We start from the raw sequence: 14,969 nt of genomic DNA, 5'->3' as shown, positions 1-14,969 counted from the left end.
AACACTGCAAAAATTTATTACTAGGTTAGAAAACGTACAAGATTCCTTATATGGCAATATGGCAGAATTTGAAACACGAACATCTGCTAGCATGAGTTTCTTAGAAGTAGATACCTTAGGGGTTGCGAAGCAACTCAAATCGCTTGATACGGACAAGTCTTCAGGTCCAGATTGTATACCGATTAGGTTCCTTTCAGATTACGCTGATACTATAGCTCCCTACTTAGCACTCATATACAACCGCTCGCTCACCGATAGATCTGTACCTACAGATTGGAAAATTGCGCAGGTCGCACCAGTGTTCAAGAAGGGTAGTAGGAGTAATCCATTTAACTACAGACCTATATCATTGACGTCGGTTTGCAGTAGGGTTTTGGAGCATATACTGTATTCAAACGTTATGAATCACCTAGAAGGGAACGATCTATTGACACGTAATCAGCATGGCTTCAGAAAACATCGCTCTTGTGCAACGAAACTAGCTCTTTATTCGCACGAAGTAATGGCCGCTATCGACAGGGGATCTCAAGTTGATTCCGTATTTCTATATTTCCGGAAAGCTTTTCACACCGTTCCTCACAAGCGACTTCTAATCAAGCTGCGGAGCTATGGGGTATCGTCTCAGTTGTGCGACTGGATTTGTGATTTCCAGTCAGGAAGGTCGCAGTTCGTAGTAATAGACGGCAAATCATCGAGTAAAACTAAAGTGATATCAGGTGTTCCCCAGGGAAGCGTCCTGGGACCTCTGCTGTTCCTGATCTATATAAATGACCTGGGTGACAATCTGAGCAGTTCTTTTAGATTGTTCGCAGATGATGCTGTAATTTACCGTCTAGTAAGGTCATCCGAAGATCAGTATCAGTTGCAAAGCGATTTAGAAAAGATTGCTGTATGGTGTGTCAGGTGGCAGTTGACGCTAAATAACGAAAAGTGTGAGATGATCCACATGAGTTCCAAAAGAAATCCGTTGGAATTCGATTACTCGATAAATAGTACAATACTCAAGGCTGTCAATTCAACTAAGTACCTGGGTGTTAAAATCACGAACAACTTCAGTTGGAAGGACCACATAGATAATATTGTCGGGAAGGCGAGCCAAAGGTTGCGTTTCATTGGCAGGACACTTAGCAGATGCAACAAGTCCACTAAAGAGACAGCTTACACTACACTCGTTCTTCCTCTGTTAGAATATTGCTGCGCGGTGTGGGATCCTTAACAGGTGGGATTGACGGAGGACATCGATTGGGTGCAAAAAAGGGCAGCTCGTTTTGTATTATCACGTTATAGGGGAGAGAGTATGGCAGATATGATACACGAGTTGGGATGGAAGTCATTACAGCATAGACGTTTTTCGTCGCGGCGAGACCTTTTTACGAAATTTCAGTCACCAACTTTCTCTTCCGAATGCGAAAATATTTTGTTGAGCCCAACCTACATAGGTAGGAATGATCATCAAAATAAAATAAGAGAAATCAGAGCTCGAACAGGAAGGTTTAGGTGTTCGTTTTTCCCGCTCGCTGTTCGGGAGTGGAATAGTAGAGAGATAGTATGATTGTGGTTCGATGAACCCTCTGCCAAGCACTTAAATGTGCATTGCAGAGTAGTCATGTAGATGTAGATGTATTTCATGTTCTAAAATTTATGGCTGTGGTCGCTGAGGAAGGGGCTTTGCAGAGGAGATTTAAACATCTTATTTTACTTCTTAATTCTACTTTCCAATAGATGGCATTGCTTCCAACTGGCCCATACCATTGTTTAAAACAACATTTAGCTTCCATTTTTGAGTCTGCATTATTCTGTGTGTATGAAAAAACTTGGTTTGCTCAAAATGGACGGCCTGCCTGACGTCCTAGTTGATGGACAGATACAACTTCTCTGTGAACATAGCCTATGTGTTAGAGACATAACTTACACATTCTCTCAGAATGTCATTTCAATATAGCTAAGGTTAATGTGAGTATTTTCATGCCTGATATAACTTCTGTGGCTGTCTCTTGAGGCACATCCTTCCAGAAGGACATTAGCTTTTGCATACAAAAATCAGATATAATGCTTTCTGCAATTTCTCTTTTGCTACGAGATCATTATGCATCTGATTATACTTGCTTATACTGTGTTTTAAAATTAAAGGCATGCTATACTGGCATAATACAATAAAATGTATATAATATGCTCTTAATAAGGGTGTATGAGTTTCATCGTTTTTATTATATCAGAACTGAGAACCCAAATTTATGTTATTGTTGTCCCTTAAATATCTATATAAAATCCTGTATGCATCTGGTTATACTTGCTTGTACTGTGTTTTAAAATTAAAAGCATGCTATACTGGCAAAAAACACTGAAATGTATATAATATGCTCTTAATAATGGTGTACGAGTTTTCATTGTTTTTATTATATCAGAACTGAGAACCCAAATTTATGTTATTGTTGTCCCTTAAATATCGATATAAAATCCTGTTTGTGAATGTTATCTTTACAAACTACTCTTTTCCAACAGGATTATTCTTATTTTGTTATTGGAAAACAAAATGCAATAGTAAGAAATAACTGTCAAAAGTAAAGCTGATATAAACAAACACATTGTCTGCATAATAATTTGCAGGGAATGGGTGACATTAGACGATGTGCGGAATGATCTGATGACGGTAAGCCTGAAAATCGTTTGGATGTTGCTTTTTTATCATTCGCACTGCTACAGATGACCTGACAGATGAAGTCTCTGGCAATGAAGAAGCACTAAACACTGATAATGTTGCAGTAAGTGAGTTGAAAGCTCCTGCCATTTTTTGCACTGAAGATTTGTGTAACAATGAAAAATTTCCAAATCCACTGCTTTTAACAAATGATTCATATACTGCCTGCTCAACACGTAGAGCTTTCCAGACTTCCAAATCCACTTTTGCAGTATCCTACACAAGTAACACAGGGAGGATGGTGGTAAACCGGACTGCATGGTATTTCGTTGGAGAATCGTCGTTCCACGTCTGGAAGCAAACTGCCACGCTGTATGCAAAGAGGAAGGCTATCTAAGATTGCAGAAACTGATTCTATAAAGGGTTATCACCTAAAACCTGCACCGAAAATATTGCGCAAATGGTAAGTGTTATTGATGTGCGGCTTTCACGGAATGGATTGGTAGCCAGGGGCTCGTATTGTTAGCTAGTCAACAGATAGTAAAAATACTTAGAAAGTGTATTTTTTGAGCAAACGTACACTTTTTTAAACGGAAAATGCCTATTGACATTAGCAAAACTAAAATTAGCGTAAATTAGAATGTCAGTGGTATTGTTGCAGGATTCCAGAGCGCATCATTTAGGAGATAGCGTATTTTGGAAAGTTCCCACACCGACACTTGCGCAATACCTGCGATAGCGCTCACTAAAGAACAACACAAATGTTTACACTATGAGTAGTTAAGTGCATGCTGACCAGTAAGGAGACAACGAACGATCATAGGTTGTGTTCAAAATGACCCCTGCAGTGGCAATATAAGCTTATAGTCTGGTGGCCGAGCAGGCTGCAGTAATACGTCATTGCATATCAATGGGTGTAGTTGATATGTCGTTGTAGACAGCGTCTGTCAGCTTTCCCGACAGAGAAAAGTCCATAGGCGTCAAATTATGGAAATGGACCAGCCAAAGTACAGGTCCCCTGCGTCCAATCCAACGATTTGGAAACAATTTGTGAAGACATGGTATAGTGCTTCGTGCACAATGAGCTCGGCAGCCATCATGTTGGTACCACAGGTTCATCCTAATCGGCAGAGAAAAGTCTTCCATCATCGATGGAAGATAGTCTGTTAGTAGGCTGCTGAAATGGCTCTGAGCACTATAGGACTTAACGTCTGGGATCATCAGTCCCCTAGAACATAGAACTACTTAAACCTAACTAACCTAAGGACATCACACACGTCCATGCCCGAAGCGGGATTCGAACCTGCCACGGTAGTGGTAGCGCGGTTCCAGAGTGAAGCGCCTAGAACCGCTCGACCACATCGGCCGACTAGTAGGCTGCAATACCTGCGAGCTGTCAGTGTTCTGTCTATGGAAAACAGTGCTATGAGCTCAGCGTTCACTGTCCCATACCACACGTTGACGCTCTGTGGACACTGACATTCCCCCTGACGAAGCCAACGGGGATTGTCAGCATACCAACGCTGCACTTTTCCATCGTTTATCTGGCCATGATTGGTAAATGAGGCTTCATCACCAAATAAAATACAGCTGGAATATCCTGTCTTAATGTTCATGAACGTAAGTTAACACGATTCTCATAATGGTTTCCATGCACCTCTTGATGGAGAGAGATGTGATAAGGATGGAACCTATGTGGACAGAGAATGCGTAGGCCACTTGCCTACTTAAGCCACTTCCTCTTATAATTACACAGGAGCTAACATGTGGATCAACTGCAACAGCAGCAAGAACATTAATTTCCCCCTTTTTTGTCGTCACTTGCTTCCTTCTGTTACATTGTCTAGGTGATGCACTACCACTTTCACCTAACTGGTTGAGCAGTGTGATAAATAACTGTCGAGGTAGTTGACGTCTATTAGGATATCTTGCCACATACACTGTACGAGAACGAACTACATTCTTACTACACTCTTCACACACCATGAGCATTTCGGCTTCTTCTGCATTGGTAAACCCCATTGTCCACTCACGATTTATTGCTTTGACTGTCACACAGTAACTGACTAGGAAGTCGCAATGCACTCAGGGAACAAACAAGCACTCTGTAAGCAAACATATTAACATTGTACGTAGCAACTATGCAGATTGAATGGCACAAACAAGTGTCAATGTGGAAACTTTTCAAAATACTATATCTTGTAAAGGACGCGCTCTAGAACCCTGCAAGAACCACCACTGACATTCTACTACTTTTAGTTACTTAATGTCAAAAGGCATTTTCCATTTAAAAAGCATATGTTTGCACAAAAAATACACTTTCTAAGTGTTATTACAGTCTGGTTACGGACTGACAGTACAAGCTCGTGACTATGAATCCATTCTGTGAAATCCACTCATCAACAGGTCTCTCCATTTCCACAATATTTGCTGTGCAAGTTTTAGGTGGAACAATGTGAGGCTATATCCTGTTTCAAGAAAGAAGAAGTAACATCAGTAAAGTAAGAAACAAAGTGCAACACAGTGAATTAAATGTAGTGCCTATTCATATTTCTCGTCTGATATTTTTCCAAACAAAATAATAAGAAAAAGAGTGATTTGACACCCACATAGTGATATTGCGTTGAGTGAATGTATGTAAAGCTGAAGTCCTTTGGAAGGATGCGGTATTTTTCAAAAACTATGCAGACAAAAAATGTAAAACTATTCTATATATGTAATTTTTATTATAATTGATTAATTAAAGATTTCATTAAAATGTAAACAACAAGTATTTCGACCTTATCTGGTATAAGCATGTTGTCGCTGTGCCTCTCCACTGGTTGCTGGTACCGACCTTTCTGCTGGAACTCCTCCACCTCGTGCTCGCGGTCCACCTCGATGGCGCTGAGGTCCAGCTGGAGGCGCAGCCCGGCGTAGCGCGCCTCCAGGCCGCTCAGGTTGGCGCGCAGCTCGCCTCCCACCCAGGTGGCGTTCACCTCGGTCACCAGCACTGCGCACAAGGGACAGGCGGGCAGTGGCAACAGTCAGGGAGCGCAGCGTGCCGTCAAAGGATACCCCTCCTCCCCCTCCCCCTCCTGGCAACCTCACAAGCGGGATGGCTCGCTTAAATACAGAAACACTGAAATCAAACAGTCCGTCTACTTGCAGTGCAAAGGGCAAAGTCGGGTAGTATACATATACACTCCTAGAAATGGAAAAAAAGAACACATTGACACCGGTGTGTCAGACCCACCATACTTGCTCCGGACACTGCGAGAGGGCTGTACAAGCAATGATCACATGCACGGCACAGCGGACACACCAGGAACCGCGGTGTTGGCCGTCGAATGGCGCTAGCTGCGCAGCATTTGTGCACCGCCGCCGTCAATGTCAGCCAGTTTGCCGTGGCATACGGAGCGCCATCGCAGTCTTTAACACTGGTAGCATGCCGCGACAGCGTGGACGTGAACCGTATGTGCCGTTGACGGACTTTGAGCGAGGGCGTATAGTGGGCATGCGGGAGGCCGGGTGGACGTACCGCCGAATTGCTCAACACGTGGGGCGTGAGGTCTCCACAGTACATCCATGTTGTCGCCAGTAGTCGGCGGAAGGTGCACGTGCCCGTCGACCTGGGACCGGACCGCAGCGACGCACGGATGCACGCCAAGACCGTAGGATCCTACGCAGTGCCGTAGGGGACCGCACTGCCACTTCCCAGCAAATTAGGGACACTGTTGCTCCTGGGGTATCGGCGAGGACCATTCGCAACCGTCTCCATGAAGCTGGGCTACGGTCCCGCACACCGTTAGGCCGTCTTCCGCTCACGCCCCAACATCGTGCAGCTCGCCTCTAGTGGTGTCGCGACAGGCGTGATTGGAGGGACGAATGGAGACGTGCAGGTGAGCGCCACAATCAGGACTGCATACGACCGAGGCACACAGGGCCAACACCCGGCATCATGGTGTGGGGAGCGATCTCCTACACTCTCCGTACACCTCTGGTAATCGTCGAGGGGACACTGAATAGTGCACGGTACATCCAAACCGTCATCGAACCCATCGTTCTACCATTCCTAGACCGGCAAGGGAACTTGCTGTTCCAACAGGACAATGCACGTCCGCATGTATCCCGTGCCACCCAACGTACTCTAGAAGGTGTAAGTCAACTACCCTGGCCAGCAAGATCTCCGGATCTGTCCCCCATTGAGCATGTTTGGGACTGGATGAAGCGTCGTCTCACGCGGTCTGCACGTCCAGCACGAACGCTGGTCCAACTGAGGCGCCAGGTGGAAATGGCATGGCAAGCCGTTCCACAGGACTACATCCAGCATCTCTACGATCGTCTCCATGGGAGAATAGCAGCCTGCATTGCTGCGAAAGGTGGATATACACTGTAATAGTGCCGTCATTGTGCATGCTCTGTTGCCTGTGTCTATGTGCCTGTGGTTCTGTCAGTGTGATCATGTGATGTATATGACCCCAGGAATGGGACAATAAAGTTTACCCTTCCTGGGACAATGAATTCACGGTGTTCTTATTTTAATTTCCATGAGTGTATGTCGTGTGACTAAGGCCTCCCGTCGGGTAGACCGTTCGTTGGGTGCAAGGCTTTCGATTTGACGCTACTTAGGCGACTTGCGCATTGATGGGGATGAAATGATGATGATTAGGACAACTCAACACCCAGTCCCTGAGCGGAGAAAATCTCCGACCCAGCCGGGCCCTTACGATTAACAATCCGTTGACCCCTCAGCTACCGGGGGCTGGCAGTCGGGTAGTATCTGACAGTGGACTGTATCAGAGGTGTTTTATAACTGCAGGGCGAACAATGGAGGAATAATACCGCCCTTGTGATTCTGAATCGAAACAACAGTGCATTTTTTTTAGCACTATGTGACTTAACATCTGTGGTCATCAGTCGCCTAGAACTTAGAACTAATTAAACCTAACTAACCTAAGGACATCACACACATCCATGCCTGAGGCAGGATTCGAACCTGCGACCGTAGCCAACAGTGCATTACAGAGTGGCAACAAGCTACCTATTTCTGGTGAGTTTTCCGTAAATGACCTCAATTTTAAGTGTGGTGAATACTCCCACTTCAGTCCTATAACTTCATGATGTTCCATTAGGTGGTGGCACTATACGTAGCCTTCAAAATGACGTTTGTAACGAAAGTGCTTTCCAAGCAGAGAGTTGTCACTGAGTTTCTTTTGGCCGGAAGCCAGAGCATGGCATATATTTAGAGGCACTTGCAAAACATCTGAGGAGAGCTAGTAGTGAACAAAAGCACACTGAGTCGTCGTGCGAGGCGTCTGTTATCATCGTAACAAGGTCATGAAAAGTTGTCTGCTCTATCATGTGCCGCCCGGTGGCTCACAGCTGTGACCCCTGCAATGTTGGAACGTGCAGACACACTCATTCAACACCTTGCTGCTCAAATGGACGTCTCTATCGGTAGTGCTGACACTCGTCCACCAGTTGATGTATCCAGAGGTAGGTGCCCGCTGGGTTCCTCGCTGTCTAACAGAACATGAAACGTGAGTTCATCGCTTCAACCGGATGGATTGGCGCCACACCATCTCTTCTCCGAAGAAAAACTTCACAGCCAAGCCCTCAACCAACGAGGCCATGGCGATCGTCTTCTGGCACTCTAAAGGGGTTAGTCTTCTTGATATCCTTCCTCATGGTGCAACGATCAACTCTGAAGCGTATTGTACTACGCTATGTAATTTGAGGAAACGACTTCAGCGTGTTCGGCGCCACAAAACTGCAACCCGTCTTCTCCTTCTCCTTGATAACGCAAGGCCTCAACAAGTCTGCACACAAAACTTCACTGGACTCTTCTTCCTCAAGTACCATACAGCCTAGATCTCGCATTTTACGGCTTCCGTCTGTTTGGTACAACAATGAATGCACTCCGAGAGAAGCAGTACATGGATGACAGGGGGTTATTGATGGTGCAAGACGTTGACTCCGACGTCGATCAGTAAAGTGGTGCCATCTGGGCGTACAGGTCCTCTGAGTAAGGTGGCGGAAAGCCGTCGCGTTAATTGTAAAAATTTGAAAATTTGTGGTAAGTGTCTACGGGACCAAAATGCTGAGGTCATCGTTCCCTAAACTTACATACTACTTAATCTAACTTACGCTAAGGACAACACACACACACACACACACACACACAAGCCTGAGGGAGGACTCGAACCTACAACAGAGGAAGCCGCACGAACCGTGGCAAGACGCCCAGACCGCGTGACTACCCCGCGTGACCATTAATTGTAGATTATGTTGAAAAATAGGGTTTTATAGCCAAAAACGTGGGAAATAATATGGCTTATTGAAATCCCGAATAACGCAGAACTGCTTTCAGAAAAAAATGGGTTACATTAGTTATCGAACACCCCTCGTAATACTATATTTTTATTGTTCTTCAGATACAACTGATGTGATCTCAGTAGAGGAGGGTGTGACAATTTGTAGTCTAAGAAATAACAATGGATATGTTAAAACTGCCACAGAGATATGTTCTGGTTGCTTATGACAAAACAGGTACCAAAAATTTTTTCTTCTAACGTTTTTTTAAAAGATAAATGTGGAGAATTCACGACATAAATGGGATGAAAGCAACATGAAGAAATCCGTAGAAAAAGTCAGACTTCTTGAAATGACAATTGGGGAAGCGAATGAGAAATATTCAGTTTCAATAAATAGGTATCGGACCAAACAGGCGACATCAACTTAGGCCATCGCTGGTGGTCGTTGTGGTACCGGCTGACAACCTGTAGGACACGAAAAACTGGGTTGAAAGAAATGGAAGGGAATCGTAATAGGAGAGATATATGAAGGAAATACGACTTCCAGCAGCACAGGGCCCTGTGGCAATCCAACGGCGAGAGCTGAAAAATTCGTGCCAGACTGGGACTCGAACCCAGATGCTCTACCAACTTCTTAGACCAGCTGCCTTAACGCCTCAACCACGCTTTCCATCAGATTCAATCTCAACCTGCTGCTCGCCGCATTGTACCATCCCCACCCCCTTCCCCGCCACCCCCAACCACCCACTAATCCCCTACTCGCAGACTTCTGATTTACACAGGAGTTCGGACATTGGTTGTGCATGGTATGCATCCGCACTGAGACTCTTTCACCAAACAGCGTCGCACCCATACATTAATAGGTATGAGTGGTGCCTGTTCTGTTGGACATGACCGACAGAACAGACACCATTCATATCTAAAAATAATTGGAGGGCGCTCGAGAACTGATCGTGTGCTGAGCACATTTGTTTGTGTTGGTGTGACTGGCGATCGAGTTGATACGTGATGCAGGGAGCGGCATGATTCTCGGAGGGAAGTGGGGGTACAGCAATAAATTTATTACTTCATAAATTTGGTGTAATGATAATAACGTAAAAATCACAAATATTCCGGCTTGTATGGAAGCTCAAGAACAATCTTTCATTCTTAAGAACCCTCAGAGATTAAAATAGAAATGCAGTAAAATAAAACTAAGCACATGACAATCTCCTTAAAAGAGAATATTGCGTAGTAAGGTGACACACAATGAAACATGTGTCGCCGTTCATTTCGCACTGTATTGTACAATGAGTACTTACTTAACAGTGAACGTAATACGGTGGGAATTACTCGATTTTGGATAAAGATACCACATATCTACGTAAGCATTGGCATAAGTCGTCTGCAATCCACTGTGAAGTGTGTAGGGGATGGTAGATACCATTAGCATTCGATTACCATAAGGAGCACAGGAAAATGGCTGTTTGAATACATTTTTGTGCATTATAATTACTTTAACCTTTTCTCTTAGATACATTTGGGAGTTATACATTCGTGGCTGCAGTATACCTCCAGATTCTTCACTTAATACTGGTCCTTGAAACTTTGTTAGCAGATTTTTACGACACAATTGGCGTCTATCTCCAGTCGTGTAAACATTCGTAGTCCCCTGTTATACCTATCTGTTATGGGTCTCACACACTTGAGCAGATTTCTAATATAGAACGTACAAGTGATTTGTAAGCCGTTTCCTTTATATATTGACTGCAATTTCCCAGTATCCTGTCAATGAACCGAAATTGGCCATCTGCTTTACCTACGACTGAGCCTGTGTGATTATTCCATTTGATATGATCACAACCTAGGTGTTTGTACAAGTTGCTGTTGCGGACTTCAGTCTGAAGGCTGATTTGATGAAGCTCTTCATGATTATCTTTCCTGTGCAAGCCTCTTCATCTCCGAATGTCTACTGCAACTTACATCCTTCTCAATTTTCTTACTGTATTCATCTCTTGGTCTCTCTCTACAATGTTTACCCTCCCTCTTTCCCCTCCCACTTCCCTCCAACACTAAATTGGTGACCCCTTCATGTGTCAGAATGTGTTCCATCAACTGATCCATTCTTTAAGTCAAGTTTTGTCACAAATTGTTTGTAACCCCAGTTCCATTTTCCTCTTGTCTGTCGTCCATGTTCCACTACTGTACAAGGCTACACTGCATACAAATATTTTCTCTAAAGACTTCCTGACACTTAAATATTTACTCTTTCTTTTTCTTTGGGCCTTGGTCCCGCTTCAACGCGGGGTCGGTCTTATTATTATGGATTTGTCAGTGTTCACTGCAAAGGGTGGCCTGATGCACTTCCTGCCACCACCGTGACCCCCCCCCCCCCCCAGGATGTAAGTGCCACAGCTGTCTGCATCTAGTGTAAGCCATGAAATAGTGCGAATGTCTCGGAGTCGTATAACTGAGGCGGAACGCGGGGACTAGCCTGGTATTCACCTAGCAGGATGTGAAAAACCGCCTAAAACCACATCCAGGCTGGCCAGCATATGAGCCCTCGTTGGTAGCCCGCCGGGCGGATCCGATCCGGGGCCGGGGCTAGCGCGCCTACCCGAGTGTAGCAATCAGCGCATTAGCGCTCTCAGCTACTCTGGCGGGTATTCAATGTAAACAAATTTCTCTTCTTCAGAAGCCGCGTGGAGTGGCCGCGTGATTTGAGGCGCCATGTCACGGATTGCGCTGCCCCTTCCGTTAGAGGTTCAAGTTCTCACTCGGGCGTGGGTGTGTGTGTCGTTCTTAGCGTAAATTAGCTTAAGTAGTGTGTAAGTCTAGGGACCAATGACCTCTGGATTTTGGTCCCTTAGAAATTCATACACATTTGAACATTTCTTCTACAGAAACGACCTTCTTGCCGTTGCCAGTTTACATTTTATATCCTCTCTACTTCGGTCAGCATCAGTTATTTTGCTGTCCAAATAACAAAACTTGTCTACTACTTTAAATGACTCGTTTTATAATCTAATTCCATTAGCATCAACTGACTGAATTCGACTACATTCCATTGTCCTTGTTTTGCTTTTGTTGAAGTTCATCTTATATCCTCCTTTCAAGACACTGTTCACTCTGTTCAACTGCTATTCCTAGTCCTTTGCTTTACTTATTGAACGAATTACAGTGTCATCGGCACATCTTGAGGTTTTTACGAGGGTCGGTCAATAAGTAAAGCCCCACATTTTTTAAAAATAGCCATTAACAATCATAGACAAACGTCCTTGTTGGTGCTTCACATTTTATGTTTGTTCTTGTCGCCGGTGAAATTTAAAACCGTTCTGGCAGATGAGAGAGCAGTAGTACAGCGTCAAAATGGCGTCTAAATACGGCTCACGTTACTAGCAGCGTGTTGTTATTGAATTCTTGTGTGTAGAAAAAGAAACCGTGGTGAACATCCATAAACGTTCGTATGTAGTGTATGGCGATGCTGCAGTTGATAGGAGTACTGTTGGACGATGGGTAAAGAAAGTTTCAGCCTCAGGAAATGCAGAAACAGAGCTCCATGATCAGCCACGCTCGGGACGTCCTGTCACAGCCACTGCTCCAGACATGCTGAATCGTGCCGGCCGGGGAATCACAACTCGACAATTGGTTCTATAGTTGTCGGTCACCATTGGAAGTGCGTCTGCAACGATCGAGACTCTCGGATATTCTAAGAGGTGCTCTCGAAGGGTTCCACGAATGATCACAGCGAACCACAAGGATAAAAAAAGGCCATTTCATCTGAATTGTTGGAGCGTTTTGAGACCGACGGAGAGGCCTTTCTCTCACTTATCGTTACGGGGGACGGAAGCTGGGTGTACCATTTTGCGCTGGAAGCAAAAAGGCAAACAATGGAGTGGCATCATCATTATTCACCACAAAAGAAGAAATTCGAGACAATCTCCTCTGCCGGAAAAGTCATGGTGACAGTCTTATCGTGCCAAGAGGATCAACCATCAATTCAGAGGCATACGTGAAGACTCTGAATAAACTCAAGACGTGTTCGATCATACAAGAATCAAACAGGAATCTTGCTTCAACGCGAAATGCACGCCCACACACAAGTTGATAACCCGGGAACACATCGCCAGATTGGGTTTGACTTCGCTGCCTCATTCACCCTACAGCCTAGACCTGGCACCCGTGGACTTCCATCTCGTTGGGCTACTTAAAGGTTCTCTACAGGGAACGCACTTTGAAGATGACGAGAGTGTCAGTCATGCAGTGAAAACATAGCTACACCTACAGGGCAAGAGCTTTTACCAGCAGGGAATACATGCTCTTCCACGACGTTAGCGTACGGCCGTACAACGTGATGGAGACTACATAGAAAAATAGGATATGGACAAGACTTGTTGACGTATATCGTCATCAAATTCTGACTGTTAACAGTAAATATGTTTTGAGAGAAAAAAAAATTGGGGCATTACGTACTGAACGATCCTCGTATCTCTTCTCCACGAACTTTAATTCCTACACCAGAATTTTTGTTTGTTTCCTTTACTGCTTGTTCATTGTACAGATTGAATAATGTCGGGAATAGGCTACAACCCTGTCTCAATCATTGCTTCCCTTTCATGCCCCTCCATTCATATCTGCCACCTGGTTTCTGTACAAGTCGGAAATTGCCTTTCGCTTCCTGTTGCTACATTCAGAATTTCAAAGAGGGTATTCCAGTCAACATTGTCAAAAGCTTCCTCTAAGTATACAAATGCTATAAATGTAGGTTTGACTTTCTTTAACCTATCTTCTAAGACTATTCGTAGGATTAGTATTGCCTTGCGTGTTCTACATTTCTCCGGAATCCAGACTGATCTTCCCCGAGGTCGTCTTTTACCAGTTTTCTCATTATTATGTAATGAATTCGCATTAGTTTTTTTCAACCATGATTTATTAAACAGAGATTTCGGTAATATCCGCACCTGTCAGCACTGGCTTTCTTCCGAACAGGAATTATTACCATCTTTGTGAAGTCTGAGGGCATTTCGCCTGTCACATACAAACTGCATATCAGATGGAAGAGTTTTGTCGTGGTTGACTCTTAAACGGTTGTCATTAGTGCTGACGGAATGTCGTCTTCTAGCAGGGCTTTGTCCCTTGGATCTCTCAGTGCTCTGTCAAATTCTTCTCGCATTATCATATCTCCCATATCATCTTTATCTGCGACCTCTTCTATCTATATAATATTGCCTTCAATTTCATTTCCTGCGTACTGACCCTCTATGTACTGCGTTCACCTTTGAGCTTTCCCTTCGTTCCTTAGGACTAGTTTCCTGTCTAAGCTCTTGATATTCATACAGCTGCTTCTTTTTCTTCAAAGACTTCTTTAATTTTCCTGTAGGCAGTTACTATCTTCCTCCTAGTTAAATTTGCTTCTAAATCCTTACATTTGTCCTCTAACCATTCCTGCTTATCCGTTTTGCTCTTCCTGTCAATTTCATTTTTTTAGACTTCGTATTCCCTTTCGCTTGCTTAATTTGCTGCATTTTTGTGTATTCTCCTTTCATCAGTTATATGCAGTATCTTCTGTGTTATCCAAGGATTTCGACTAGGAATTTTTTATTTTTATTATTTTTTTTAATACTCTGCTGCCATCACTTTTTCATCTTTCAAAGCTATCCATTCGTCTAGTCCTGTATTTCTTTCACCTGTTCTAGTCAGTCGTTGCCTAATGGTTCTTTTGAATCTTCCAGTAACTTCTGATTCTTTCAACTTATCCAGGTCCTACTCCTTAATTTCCTACATTTTTCAAATTTCTTCAGTTTTAATCTACAGTTCGTAACCAATAAATTGTGGCCAGATTTCACATCTATCCCTGGAACAATGTTACAATTTAAAATACGACTCCTAAACTTCTGCCTTACCATCACATAATCAATCTGAAACAGTCTAATGTTTCCAGGTCTCTTTCATGTATAAAATTTTCGTTTATGACTCTTAAACAGAGTGTTAGCGATGATTAAATTACGCTCTGTGCAAACTTTACCAAGCGGCTTCCTCTTTCATTCCTTTCCTAT

General features: G+C 43.9%; 1 protein-coding gene across 1 annotated transcript in view; it reads right to left on the bottom strand.

Moving 5' to 3' along the window:
- Nucleotides 1–14,969, bottom strand: part of LOC126315899 (ionotropic receptor 25a) — a 208,827-nt gene that overhangs the window by 136,466 nt on the left and 57,392 nt on the right. The window contains exon 3 of the mRNA XM_049992710.1: nt 5,475–5,630. Within this exon, the coding sequence (XP_049848667.1) occupies nt 5,475–5,630 (156 nt within the window). The remainder of the gene's footprint in view (nt 1–5,474; nt 5,631–14,969) is intronic.

Source organism: Schistocerca gregaria, chromosome 1 (genome assembly GCF_023897955.1).
Source record: "Schistocerca gregaria isolate iqSchGreg1 chromosome 1, iqSchGreg1.2, whole genome shotgun sequence".
In the NCBI taxonomy this organism is placed as follows: Eukaryota; Metazoa; Arthropoda; class Insecta; order Orthoptera; family Acrididae; genus Schistocerca; species Schistocerca gregaria.
Note: the sequence above shows the minus strand (reverse complement) of the source record. Positions and strands in the feature narration are given on the sequence as shown.